Below are 14,429 nucleotides of genomic sequence, written 5' to 3'. Positions count from 1 at the left end.
GGGTGTGCTAGGGTGACCAGAAGTCCCGATTTTATAGGGACAGTCCCGATTTTGGGGTCTTTTTCTTACATAGGCTCCTATAACCCCCCACCCCGTCCTGATTTTTCACACTTGCTGTCTGGTCACCCTAGGGTGTGCACATGTGTGGGTCCCAGCTGCTCCACGCCCCCCTCATTGAAGCAGGTGTGCAGGGTTACTGCCCTGGGAACTGCAGGGCACCAGTGGACGTGGTGCCAGCTGCAGATGGGCATGCGGCAGGGCTAGCTGGAAGCAAGGGGTGCGGAGCTGCTGGAGACAGGGGGTGTGGGGGCAGCTGGAGACGGGGGCTAGCTGCGGGCAGGGGATGGCTGGAGGCAGGGGTGGCTGGTGGCAGGGTGGTGGGTACTCACGGGGAGAGCAGTAGGACGCAGCCCAGGCCCAGCAGAGCAGTGGGGGACCCACCAGGCAGCAGCGGGAGCCCCAGGGCCAGGGGTCGGGGGAGCAGCAGCAGCAACAGAGATCATGCCCAGGGCCAAGTGGCAGCCCACATGGCTCCCGCAGCGCAGCGCCCCCGGTGGCCAGAGGAGGAATTACATCACTTCCTGGTCGGAGCCCATCAAAGCCTCAGCGCCCCCTTCAGGGAAGCGGGTTAACAACTGGTTCTAAAACTGCTTCAAAATTTAACAACCGGTTCAAGCAAACTAGTGCGAACAGGCTCCAGCTCACCACTGCTTTTACCTTCAAAACTCTCAGCCTGATTTGTTTGGTCTAGTCTACTATACATGCATTTTGCAAGTTTACATATATTTTACATACACAAGAGTATTCTACAATGTGTATTTCCTCCTTCCTTTCACCCTTCCATTTCTACACTTTTCTCTTTCCCCACTTTCTTCCAGTCACTGTAATTTTTTTTTTTATTTAAAATGTGTATGACCAGCAGGCTCAAGCTGCCTTATCTTTGCTGTTGGCTGGAGAGGTCAGTTTCCTAGAGGGTCTATTTTGTGACTACTCAGTTTTGTCTTTTCATCTAGACTGTTCCCTGCCCTTTGTAGCTTGTCTTCTGTGCTTTGTACAATACCAAGCATGTACCTGTCAATGCTCAAACAAACAAAAAATGTAGGCTTTAATCTTTGTACGTTTAACGAATAAGGATCAAAACAGTGGAACGTGTTTAAAAGTTAGTGTAAATTTCAGAGTCCACAATATAATTGTGGAGCACTTGAGAAGGGTTATTTACAAGTTTCCTTTAAGGTAGTCATGAAAGCATGGCATATTTTTTCAGCTTCTACTAACAGTCAAGTAGCTGTTTTATTCGTACAGTATTTTAATTAAAAATGCAATCCCAGATAAAAGAAACTCCTGCTTGTAGACAATTGAGTTGAATACTGAAATGCCTGTGTTCCTACTCCATCTTTCTGACCTGCTGGGATTAGAATTATGCATTGAATAACTGTTTGCTTAATTACATCCACAGTACAGTTTATTACATATTAATTTCTCTTTAGAACAATGCTAATGTCAGAAATGTTATTTACCAACAAAAACATTTTCCCTAGCGTATAAGCTTAAAGTATCCTGAAAGTAACTGAGTAAAATCTCTCTTTTTTGAGCTAATCAGGAATAAGTGTATTGTTGTCATTTGGTAAAAATAGGAGGTTTACGAATAACCCTATGATTCTATTTCCCTTGACTAGACACACTGCAAAAGTAACATATTTGTTTAAAAAGTAAAGGTCTGAATCTCACTCTGATCACTACCACATTATCTATAAACTATCACCACAGCTTTGACAGAACATACTGCATCTGACTGCCTCTCAAAAGAAGAGAGTCTTACCATTGTGGAGACTAGGGGGAAAAGATGGTCCAAAAATTCAGAACCGGGCAAGAACCTATTGCTGAATGGCAGAGGGGCTTTTCAAAGAAGACATTTTAGTAATCTCCTAGCCTCTGTTTACCAGAAGCTGGGAATGGATCACTTGATGATTACCTGTTCTGTCAATTCCCTCTGAAGCACCTGGCATTGTCCGCTGTCAGAAGACAGGATACTGAGCTAGACAGACCTTTGGTCTGACCCAGTATGGCTGTTATTATGTTAATCTTCCCTGAAGAGTAATTGAAAACTAAAGAGCAGATTAAGACTTAACTCTCAGTTCTGCCTAATGGGTGGTGGCACAGAGCTGCACTACTCCAGAGGCAGCAGTAAAAAGGAATTGTGACAGTCATGATTCACATACCTCTCAGCCACAACTTGTCCAGGGTTCCTGTTTTGCTCAGGTATATGCTGTGTCAGCCCATTACCAGAGGCAGCACATTTCTCCTTCAGATCCAGCCATCTCTGCTGGTCATGCACAGGGTTGTGGATCAGCCTACTCCCCACCCTTTTGCACGTAGGAGTAGTGGTTTATTCCCCGCCCCCCCATGCCCAGGCTCAACATCCAGGCATATTCTGCACCAAGGAAGGAGGTACAATCTAGGCCTCAGTAAAGTAATTCCATTCAACTGTTTGTTAGGGATCAGCAATCACATCACTAAATAACTGCTACCATAACTACTACTATTTAGAATTATTGCATCTATTTGATACCTTTCAAGTGCCCAGGTTCTCCATCATCCTGCTGTATTCTCTCCCACTGTGAGCTAAAAAAAGAAAGAGAGGTGTTTAAAGAAATAATACCTGTTATATCCAAATGAAAAGGAGACGTTACTTACCTTGCAGAGTAACTGGAGTTCAAGATGGTTTTGTCCCTATGGGTCCTCCACATCAGAATCCATGGATTCGTGAGCCAAGATTTTGTGAGCAGGTCCAGACCTGTGCCCTATGCATCCTTGTGCTCAGGTACAAGGTATACAGGGTGGGACAGGCTTGCCACCACTACGGTTCCTTCTCAAACATAGTCTATACAGAATGGGAAAGGAAGAGTCTATACAGGAAGAATGGGCTCCACCTAACCCAAAATGGAACCAGATTGCTGACATGTAAAATTAAGAAGGTTGTAGAAGAGTTTTTAAAGTAAGGGCTGAGGGAAAGCCGACAGGTGCAAAGGAGCACATAGTTCGGATGGAGACATCCCTTAGGGAAGTATCTATTAACGGCAATTCTCTATATCCTAAGTAAACAAGATAGGAATGAAGTTGATAGAGTACAGGTAGGAACTGAAGAGAAAGTCATATGAAAAAAGAGTTCCATTCAATTACATCACATAATGGCAGACAGCTAAAAAGTGAAAATTTTTATAAGTGTTTGTATATAAATGCTAGAAGTCTATATACTAAAGATGAGTGAATTCGAGTGCCTGGTATTAAATGGTACACCCACACCTTGAATACTGAGTGCAGTACTGGTTGCCAACCTCAAAAAGGTACAGAGAAGGGCAACAAAAATGATTAGGGGGATGGAACAGCTTCCACATGAGTAGAGAGTAAAAAGACTAGGACTTCTCAGCTTGGAAAAGAGATGCCTAAGAGGGGATATGATAGAGGCCTATAAAATCATGAATGGTGTGGAGAAAGTGAATAAGGAAGTATATTTACCCCTTCACATAACACAAGAACTATGGGTCACACAATGAAATTAACAGGCAGCAGGTTTGTTTTAAACAAAAGGAAATACTACTTCACAAGCTACACAGTCAACCCATGGAACTCGTTGCCAGGGGATGTTGCGAAGGCCAAAAGTATAACCGGGTTCAAAAAAGAATTAGATAAGTTCCTGGATGATAGATCCATTAGTTGCTATTAGCCAAGATGGTCACAAATGCAATCTATGCTCTGGGTTTCCTAAGCCTCTAACCACTGGAAGCTGGGACAAAAAATGGATGGATCACTCAATAATTGCCCTGTTCTGTTCATTCCCTCTGAAGCATCTGGCATTGGCCACTGTTGGAAGACAGGATACTGCGCTAGATGAACCCACATCTCGAAGAACTCCTGTTACTGTACAAGGTAAGTAACCTCTCCTCCTTCGAGTTATTGCTGTTATGGGTGCTCCATGTTGGCAGTTTCCCAAGGAGCACCCCAACTGAGGGGGAAGGGTGCTGAGGAGGTGGATTCAGTATGAGCCAAAGAAGAGGCTCATCAAAGGCCACTTCTAGAGCTGATGCACAGACAAGAGCAGTGTTGAGAAAACGTACTGAAGACCAGGTGACAGCTTTGCAAATGTCCAAGATGAGTATGTTCTTCAGTAAGGCCGTAGAGGGAGACTGAGCCCTGGTGGAATGGGCCATCTCCCTAGGTAGAGAACGCACCTTCGAGGCTTTGTTACTGGTGAGGATGTATCCTGAAACCCATTTTCAGTCTTTGCCCTTTCATTTTTTCTGCCATGGAAACAGGAAAAAACAGACTAGGAAAAGCCAAGAAGCTTAATCCTGCCAAGGTACATTTTTGTGTATCCAGCACATGGAGACTCCCTTGTTCTTGCAAAGATCGAGGCTTGGGGTAATACACTGGTAGATGAATGTCCTGATTAACATGGAATTCTGATGAAACTTGAGGCAGAAGACAGCAATGGGGACATAACGTCACCTTATTGCCACAGAACAGAGTGTAAGGTGGGTCAGCCTTAAGTACTCCGAGTTCCCCTACTTTTCTGACTGAGGTGATGGCTATGAGGAATGAGGTCTTAAAAGGACAAATGAAGGACACAACTCCCTGTAGGTTCAAATGGGGGGGGGAGGGGTTTCTCACAGCGTTGAGGACTAAGCTGAAGTCCATGTGTAGCAGGTTCTTCATAAATAGATAAAAGTTAAACAGAGCCTTAATGAATCCTGCAATGGTTGAGTGAGCAAAGACCTCATTAGGAAGTGAAAAGTTGTAATAGCAGCAGGGTGAACCTGAACTGAGCTCCGGTGATAAGCCTGTGGTTTTTAATTTAGCAGGTAATTGAGAACGTGCATGAGGAGAGACTCAAGAGGAGGTATAGATAGATGGATACACCAGGCTTGAAAACATCTTCATTTCTGTAGGTAGGCTTTCTACTATTGAGCCATATCATTTCATAGAATCATAGAATATCAGGGTTGGAAGGGACCCCAGAAGGTCATCTAGTCCAACCCCCTGCTCAAAGCAGGACCAATTCCCAGTTAAATCATCCCAGCCAGGGCTTTGTCAAGCCTGACCTTAAAAACCTCTAAGGAAGGAGATTCTACCACCTCCCTAGGTAACGCATTCCAGTGTTTCACCACCCTCTTAGTGAAAAAGTTTTTCCTAATATCCAATCTAAACCTCCCCCACTGCAACTTGAGACCATTACTCCTCGTTCTGTCATCTGCTACCATTGAGAACAGTCTAGAGCCATCCTCTTTGGAACCCCCTTTCAGGTAGTTGAAAGCAGCTATCAAATCCCCCCTCATTCTTCTCTTCTGCAGGCTAAACAATCCCAGCTCCCTCAGCCTCTCCTCATAACTCATGTGTTCCAGTCCCCTAATCATTTTTGTTGCCCTTCTGAAGACCAGTCCTGTTGTACGCTAGAGAGCCACCTAGGAGCCAGGCACGGAGGTGGGTCACATAGTGCCTGACTGCTGGGTGAGGAGATCTGCTGCCAGAGGAAGGTGAAGTAGTGGTCACAGGGACAGGCAAATCAGATACCTGCCTTGGCCATGATGGCACTATGATGATGTCCACCACTTTCTCTTGTGTGGACTTATTTAGGACCTTGAGAAACAACGGTGCTGAGGGATAAACAGAGTGACATGTGAGGCCAAGAGCGTAAGGAGGGCATCTCCCAACAAGTTGTGACTGTGCCTTCCCCTTGAAAAGAAGTGTCAGTACTCTGCATGGATGGTGTTACAAAGATTTCTCTCTGGGGAACCCCAGGTGTCAAATATTGTGTCACTCAGATCCCACTTCCTGCTCAGGAAGTCTGCTACAGTGTTCTTCAGTCCCAGTAGATAAATCACTTCGGGCAGGTCTTCACTACCTGCTGGATTGGCGGGTAGTGATCTATCTATCGGGGATCCATTTATCACATCTCATCTAGACACGATATATCGATCCCCAAATGCGCTCCCCGTCGACTCTTGAACTCCAGCTCGTGAGAGGCAGAAGCAGAGTCGATGGGGGAGCGGCAGCGGTCGACTCGCCGCTGTCCTCATGGACAGGTAAGTTGACCTAAGATACGCCAACTTCAGGTACGCTATTCACGTAGCTGAAGTTGGAGTATCTTATGTCGACCCCCCCCCCCCTTAGTGTAGACCAGTGCTAAGATCTCTATGTGGTGAGATATGTACCCCAATTCCATAGTTTTATTAATTCTGTGCATAAGGACTGGGATATTGCTCTTCCCTGGTGATTTATAAAATACATTGCAGCCCTGCTGCCCAGCATTACTCTGAGTGGCCCTGATGTTGGGTAGGAAGTGATGGCAAGTCTAATGGACTGCACTGAATTCTAAAATGTTGATCTGGAGAAAGGTCTCCATTAAGCTGTGAAATCCTGGAAATGGGTGCCCCAGCCTACTAGGGAGGCATCTAGAGAGATGATCTTTGTGGGGGAGGACATGAAAATGGAACTCCCAAAGCAGACATTTTGAGGCTCCTTCCACCTATTGAGGAAGCTGATGACCCTCTGAGGTATGACACCCACTTGGACAATTTGTGCACAGCCAAACCTGAAGAAAATAGGAGTGTAGTCTTGCAAGGGATGTTATGGATATACAGGCTGCTATGTGGCCAGGAGCTGAAGGCAAATCCTCACTGTGGCTTGCAGGTCTGACGTATTGTGGAAATGAGGCTGGACCTTATAGCGAGTCTCTCCATGGGCAAACATGCTTTGGCTGTAATGGTGTCTAGAATGGCAGAGGCCCAAGGAGTGGGAAAGAGATAGGGTCCTGTTGGTTACTGATTGCACCTTGAGAAAGGAGTGCGTCGTTCAAATAGGGAGAGAGGACTGTTATTCCCATCTGAAAAGATGAGTTGCTACCGCCAAGGGCACTTTTAAAGACCCTTGGGGCAGCTGAAAAACCCAAGGGTAGGATGCAGTATTGGTAGTAGTCTTTGCCAAGAATGAACCATAGGAAACGTGAGATAAGGGTCACAGCTATATGAAAGTGTTTATCTTGAAGAGAGAGAGAGAGAGGGAGGGAGGGAGACACACACACACAGACCAACCCCCGCAGATCCAAAGAGAGAATTATCACTTCCAGGGTTACTAATCTGAATCAAAGAGAGGATGAAGCTGTTCAAAGTCCTGAGATCTAAAATCAGTCTCCATCCTCCTCTTGTCTTGGGAACCCAAGTAGTACAGTACCTGGAGTAGAACCCTCCTCTGATAAAATCCAATGGAACTGATTCAACCACCACAAAGACTGCAAGAGATTGTACTTCCTGTCTTAAAAGACCCTCATGACAATGCTCCCTGAAAAGGATTAGCTTCCAGTTTTTAAAGGATACCTTTTTGCCTCCAACTACTTCTTTTACTTTGCTGTTTAGCCATGGTGGCAATTTTTGGTCCTCTTACTGTGTTTTTTAATTTGGGGTATACATTTACTTTGAGCCTCTATTATGATGTTTTTAAAAAGTTTCCATGCAGCCTGCAGGCATTTCACTCTTGTGACTGTACCTATTAATTTCCATTTAACTACCTTACTCATTTGTGTGTCGTTCTCCCTGGCTTTCTGAGCCTGTGTTGCCTGCATTCTGAGCAGCATATGTGAGTTTGTATTTTGTAAACACCATTCAAACGAACAGGATACAATAAATACATTGATGCAACATTAGTCATCTATAATTCATTTAGTACAAAAATCTGGGTTATTGTGGTGAAAATAGTGTATCAAGCCTTGGTTCAGGAACCAGTCGCCCCTTCATACCATTGATTCCTATGGTAAAAGTGGTTTTGATTTACAACGTTTTGACTTACGACACAATTCATTCCTCAGAACTACGTTGCAAGTCCGAGGACTCCCTGTAATAGGCATTAGAGAAACTTGGTGGAGTGATGATAATCTATGGGACACGGTAATACCAGGGTACAACATACATAGGAATGACACATTAGGTGGTGCGGTAGTGACACTGTATATGAAAGAAAGCACAGAGTCAAATAGAGAAACTCTTAAATGAATCAAACTGTACCTTAGAATATCTATGGATAGAAATTCCATGCTTGAATGATAAGAGTATAGCAGTAGGAAAATACTATCCATCACCTGACCAGGATGGTGATAGTGATTGTGAAATGCTTCAGGAGATTAGAGTGGCTTTAAAAGTAGAAAACTCAATCATAATGGGGGATATCTGCAGTCCCTCAGTATGGGATTCTGAGATGAAGTTTTTAGACACCATTAATGACTGCTTCTTGGAGCAGCTATTTCTAGAACCCCCAAGGGGAGAGAACTCTTTAGCAGTTTTTGAAGATCAGTGTTTCTTGCTATATTTGAGCACCTATGCTGCTTCTTTCTAGAAGCTGCTAACAACAGATCTGAGAAGTTCTCCCAGCTTGAGAGTACACAAGTGCTCTACCCAATGGGGATAGATCCAAAGATTCTGATGCTTTTTAAAATGAGCCCCTCAGATACTCCTCACAGGTCACTTTATAGTTTTAGGAAAGTCTTCGGATGTCAGATCCAACAGATTAACAAGGGGGAGAGGAGGGGGGCTTTATTTGGGTCCTTTAACCACCAAAGCCTTTTCTATGAGCAAGGTTATGGTTTTTCACTCAGATTGAATCACACAGACACATAATTTTTGAACAAATACCCTTCATTCAAACACAGATTATGCTTGTCTCTAAAATACATCTTGAATATCTTTTTTTTTTTTCCTGTGCCATTATGGAGACAGTCTCTAGCCCCTCTCACAAATAAAAGTTAATCAAGAATTTAATTCACCACCACCCAGCCACCTATAAATTCTTCATGCTATTTAAAAATAATCCCATGAAGAGAAGAAGGTTTTTGTTCCATGAAAGCAGGAGGTGAAGGAAAGAAAGGAACTGCAGGTCAATGATGGTGCAGTGGATTTATAAACCTTGCCCCAATAAGATGATTTTGAGGAGCCTGTGTGTTTGCCTCTCATATTTATAGTACCTTAAAGAATCCTGAGGTTTGCATAGTAAGACATGAATGATACAGTGTGGAACTTCAGAGGCAATTTTGAAAAGAGCATTTTCAGTTATCCTTATATATTCTGGTGATGGATTTCCATGTTTCAGAAGTCATGAATTATTGAAAAGCACCCTATATTTTTTCCTCTATTTCCTACCAAATAGAATTATGAGATTTATTGGATTATAAGCATGTTTAAAAGGGGTTTTCATTTTTGTAAATTAAAATGTAAGTCAATAATAAAACCCCAAAAGCCCAACACTGAAAAAACCCACCAATTAAGTATACCAAAAATTAAAGACTATAGAACAAGACAGGACACTTGAATCATACCTAACACATCCATTAATAGCAGAAACACCTTACCCATGTCTGACCTTTGTTATAACAGGGAGGAGCTGCTGACAGAACATTATCCATAAGGGGCTCTCTCCTTTAGACGGCCCTTCCAGACAGTCTGAATTATTGTTGACTTTCCAGGCATGATGCAACGTCCACCTGTTTGCCTGCGCATTGGTGAAAGACTAAGCAAATCTCCATTGGTGGAGGACTGCTTCAGTGTCCAGTTAATAAACAGTTTTATATGCTTTTTGCCTTAAAATCTGCTTCACACATTAACTTAATAGCTTCGTAACATCTCATAAAACACACTGAACACTTGTTTGTATTTTCCTATCTGAGACACACAAGTATAGTTGTAGTATTTTATGGCTACAAAGAAACCGTTAAAAGAAAAAGGGAGAGTCAGTCTGACAGGAAGAAATACTACTCACCACATATATGACATTTTAAGTAAGGCTTTTTTGAGAGGTGGATGGCTAAAAATATAAAGGGACAATTACCTGGATATTTCCCGGAGATAAACAGTCTGCATTGCTTTCTTCAAATGAGATTCAATATTTTTCCAGAGTCGACGTGTGTCACGTTCGTTTGCTGCATAGAGTAAAAATTAGCTTTCTTAGTGTAAACTCTGAAAAAGTGTTTAACCTATAGAAGAGTGAAATTCAATTGAATAGCTGAATAGAGTCAGACACACCAAATAATCAATGGGACATCCTGACATTCTGAAATATTTGCATTACCATGATACAGAATTATCTTCTACTGATGTGAACAGCACGCTGCAAGGCAACAAAGTTGTACTGTGGTTACTTTGTGATACTCCATGACTATTTAACAGAATAGCTGCTTTCACTCTCCACTCCTAGGCCTGAGAGGTAAGGTAGTTTCTCCCTTGTCTTAGCTGTTGAGGTATGAGGAGAAGTTGTACAGGAGGGAGCAGCTGTTAGTGGAGGGAAAAGGCTTGGCAGCAGTTTCCTTCTGATCTCCATAAAACACTGACTAAAAGCTTGTTAATCTGCTTCTGCTACACTCCAAATGTTGCCTTGTGTGCATTAGAACATAGGAACGGCTACAGTGGGTCAGACCAAAGGTCCATCTAGCCCAGTACCCTGTCTTCCGACAGTGGCCAATGCCAGGTGCCCCAGAGGGAACAAACAGAGCAGGTAATGACCCAGTGATCCTCCGTCACCCATTCCCAGCTTCTGGCAAACAGAGGCGAGGGACACCATCCCTGCCCATCCTGGCTAATAGCCATTAATGGACCTATCCTACATGAATTTAATCTAGTTCTTTTTTGAAGCCTGTTATTGTGTTGACCTTCACAACATACTCTGGCAAAGAGTTCCACAGGTTGACTGTGTGTTGTGTGAAGAAATACTTCCTTTTGTTTGTTTGAAACCTGCTGTTTATTCATTTCATTTGGTGACCCCTAGTTCTTGTGTTAGGAGAAGGAGTAAATAGCACTTCCTTATTTACTTTCTCCCCACCAGTCATGATTTTATAGCCATCAATCATATCCCCCCTTAGTCATCTCTTTTCCAAGCTGAAAGTACTAGTCTTCTTAATCTGTCCTCATACGGAAGCCGTATTAGACAGTAAAAGCAACACTGCTGTGATTGTCAGAGTGAATGGAAAGTGAATCAAAGCGGGGCACTCCAGAAGAGGCACAGGTGGAGCCGCACCATTTTAAATGTGGACTGCTACTCAGGCCTGGTCTACGTCTTAAACTTAGGCTGACCTAGCTACGTCGCTCACTGGTGTAAAAGATTTATACCCCAAGAGACATAGTTAAGCTAAGCCCCGACATAAACACTGCTAGGCTGATTAAAGAATTCTTCTGTCAACCTAGCTACCACTTCTCGAGGAGGTGGATTTACTACAAAGATGGGAAAAACCTCTTCCACTGCTGTAGCAAGTGTCTACATTACAGCGGTGTTGTTGCAGCACTCGTAGAAACAGCCTAATAGAAAAGCAAAGCACTTACCTTCTCCTCTGACCACTGGTTCACAATATTTAGTAAAATTTAGTGCAGCCTGCAGAAAAAAGACAGAAAAATTGACAATGTATTAGACATGGTCAGTCTATACTGTACAGCATATAACACACGTCTGGGTGATGTAAAGTGAATAAAAATATGTTTCAACTACTAATTATGGCATTTTGCTTCCAAGGTTTTCACTCTGACTTAGGTCGTAATGTTTCACAGTGTAATATTCAGGAATACAAACAAGATGACATTCACAACAAAAGCAAAGACAAACCTCCACAAAATATTTCACTATAATATACTGATATATAAAAAAAATTCAATACAGCAATTGTATCTTTTTAAACCAGTAGTGCAGAAAGTAACTTACTGAAGACAAGTTCATTTCCTTCACCCTTTTTTGGTTAAAACTCATTGTTTCATCAGTGCTGCAAATATGTTCAATAATAGATTATATATATTTACATGCAAATGCAGAGAAGAAATTATAAAAAAAATCACAATTTTCAGAAACCCTTCTTCCACTTTCAAATAAGCAAAAATAGTTTAAGATAAGATTTGTTCTACTCTATCTAGGCATCTAATGTATACTTTTTCCAATTTGTATAAGCCTATGAAGTTGGATATTTACTAATTGTGATGGGGTGGACTCCCCACACTACCCTCACAAGAGCTGAATTATGCCAGGTAGGCCCAATCAGCTATTTAGGCTAAAAGCAGGGGCAATTTAGGCTGGAGGCAGCTAATTAACGACAGGCTCACCTGTGGAGGAACAGGCAGGGCCTGCATAAAGCCTAGTAACTGACTGCAGAAAGGGGAGCTGCTGCTGGGAAAGGCTGCAGTCACTCCCCAAGAGGGGGCAAGAGCAAGCCAGGCAGATAAGATATGCAGGAAGAAGCCCAGAAAACCAGCAGCAAGAGGTAGGTCTGTGGCGGATTGTTAAAGGGTCCTGGGGCTGGAACCCAGTGTAGAATGTGGGCCTGGCTTCCCCTACCAGCCACCGCAGGAGTGGCTACGGCATTGGAGACACCAGTCAGACAGCAGGTCTGGAAAGACTGTGAATACCCTAGAAGGGGAGGACTTTAGTGGCCTGGCCAGAGGACCAAGCCACACAGAGGAAGCTACAGACCCAGGAGTGAGCAGGGCAGCAGAGTGAGACAAGATGGGTGAAAACCATGCTGGAGGGAGAGCGCAAGCTGGCACAGCTAAATCCCCAGGATGGCCAGCAGGAGATGCCATTTGTGGTGAGTGGACCCTGTGACCCTTATACTTGGAATTTTGTAATACAGCAACCTTTCCAACTAATGACTTTGCCCCCATATCTTTAGAAAGCTCTATGCAGCATTTATAGTAATACCTAGACATCAACATATTGATTTCAATGCAGCTTCAAAACCATATTTACAGTGATACATAAAATCATAAAACACATATGCAGCAGTAAAAAGCAGTGTGCATTAATCTAAATTCTATTATATGTAGAGTAGTTCAGAAAGTTATGAAATATTTATACTAGTCTATATTAACATATGCCATGCAAAAGACCTTTCACATACAAAAGCCTGTAGGACTGGGTCCTGAAACCCTTACAGACAGTATCTTTATTCATGTGAGTAGACCAGTTGATGACTCTGGGACAACTCCAATTAGCAAAATTACTCAAGAACAGTGGTACCCAAACTTTTCCTATCAAGCACCCTGCTTACCAGTAATGGAATCTATCTGCGCCCCGCCCCCATTACTGCACAGCCAAGGCTTCCTCAGTTCAGGAGCTTGGGCTGAAGGTGGAGCAGGGGGAGGAACTGGGGCTAGAGGCAGAACTGGCCTGGGAGCGGAGAGGGAATGAGGGCTGAGCTGCGGCAGGGGGTCAAGTGGGGCCGGGTGGTTCTCCCTCCCCACCACCCATGGGGGCTGGCCTGGGCCTTGCTGCACCGACCAGAATGTTTCTCTGTGCCCTTCTCGGGGGGGGGCGGTGCTCCCCACAGTTTGGGGACCATTGCTCAAGAACATACATGCCTGCAGGGCTGAGCCCCTCAAACCTGAATGACTCAACTACTGTAGCAAATCCTTTCAAGCATACTGTATCTATAGGTAAAAAGTGTAAAAGTAGATGACGTTTAGCTCTGGTGCTGTTGTTGCTGAGGATCCTGGCACAGCAGGAAGTCTGCACCATTGGCATGGGGCTGTTCGAGTGCCGCAAAAGAAGAATGTTTCCTGGCCTCCCCATTTCCTCTCTCCTCCCTATCAACTATCCTTTTTTTCCCCCCCTATGAATAAAAGGAGGTTGAGTCAGGCCATACACTCCTTCTCTCAAGCCCTCAAGAGTGTCGTCCCCCCCCCGGAATTTAAGCTTACAGAGAGCCATACAGGCTCAGGATCTAATTTAAAATTGACAAAAATCTAGGTGGATTTTTAAGGGAAAAAAAGACACTACAAAAAGAAGCCTGTATCCTGCAGTTTATTGTACTGACAGGTAGAGAATTAGGAATAAACTCCAGTAACAGCACAAGAACACAGGTCTAGCCTGTCTCCAAGAAGAAACAACAACACACGGTACAGACTGCTGGACATACGAAGTTCTAGGGAAACTAGCTGGGTAGTATGTGTGGCAGCTCTACTCCTATTTTCACAGGACTCTTCTTTCTTCTTAGCCAGCCTTATTTGTGCACTATTGGGCACTTTTACTTCTAAGTTATGGTAATTTTTGCAGAATAATTAAATGACTGTACCACAAGTGTTTGCATTGCTTAAGATTTATTTTCAGTTTGCTGCTCCTTTTAATAGGATTAAAGAGAACGTACATTAAAGATACCCTGGATTATTTTTCTCTGGTGCATTCAAAATTGCAGCATATGGTTATCAAAACTAACAGAAAAATTACATTTTCAACAAGATCCTGTGTATGCCAGTGTTGTACCTTGACTATTTTGTTGTTCCCACTGATTCCCTACTCCCACTCACCAAGAGATACATACCTAGCTTGATGTCCAGGAAAATAACTTATTAGGTGCCATCCATATAACGTCTCGGTGTCAATAAAAATGCACCAGTTAACATACTAAGTAATGTTCAAAT

General features: G+C 43.4%; 1 protein-coding gene across 7 annotated transcripts in view; it reads right to left on the bottom strand.

The window, feature by feature from the left end:
• Window positions 1-14,429, bottom strand: part of ORC5 (origin recognition complex subunit 5) — a 121,136-nt gene that overhangs the window by 80,714 nt on the left and 25,993 nt on the right. For all 7 annotated transcript variants that reach the window (XR_012156834.2, XM_073328522.1, XM_073328525.1 and 4 more), the window contains exons 8-10: window positions 11,352-11,400; window positions 9,868-9,958; window positions 2,570-2,622 (exon numbers count right to left, since the gene is read on the bottom strand). Coding sequence is in view for 6 of the 7 variants with exons in the window: in XM_073328522.1 (XP_073184623.1) it covers window positions 2,570-2,622; window positions 9,868-9,958; window positions 11,352-11,400 (193 nt within the window). In the remaining variant the exon portion in view is untranslated. The remainder of the gene's footprint in view (window positions 1-2,569; window positions 2,623-9,867; window positions 9,959-11,351; window positions 11,401-14,429) is intronic.

This window comes from Lepidochelys kempii, chromosome 1 (genome assembly GCF_965140285.1).
Source record: "Lepidochelys kempii isolate rLepKem1 chromosome 1, rLepKem1.hap1, whole genome shotgun sequence".
NCBI lineage: Eukaryota > Metazoa > Chordata > Testudines > Cheloniidae > Lepidochelys > Lepidochelys kempii.
Note: the sequence above shows the minus strand (reverse complement) of the source record. Positions and strands in the feature narration are given on the sequence as shown.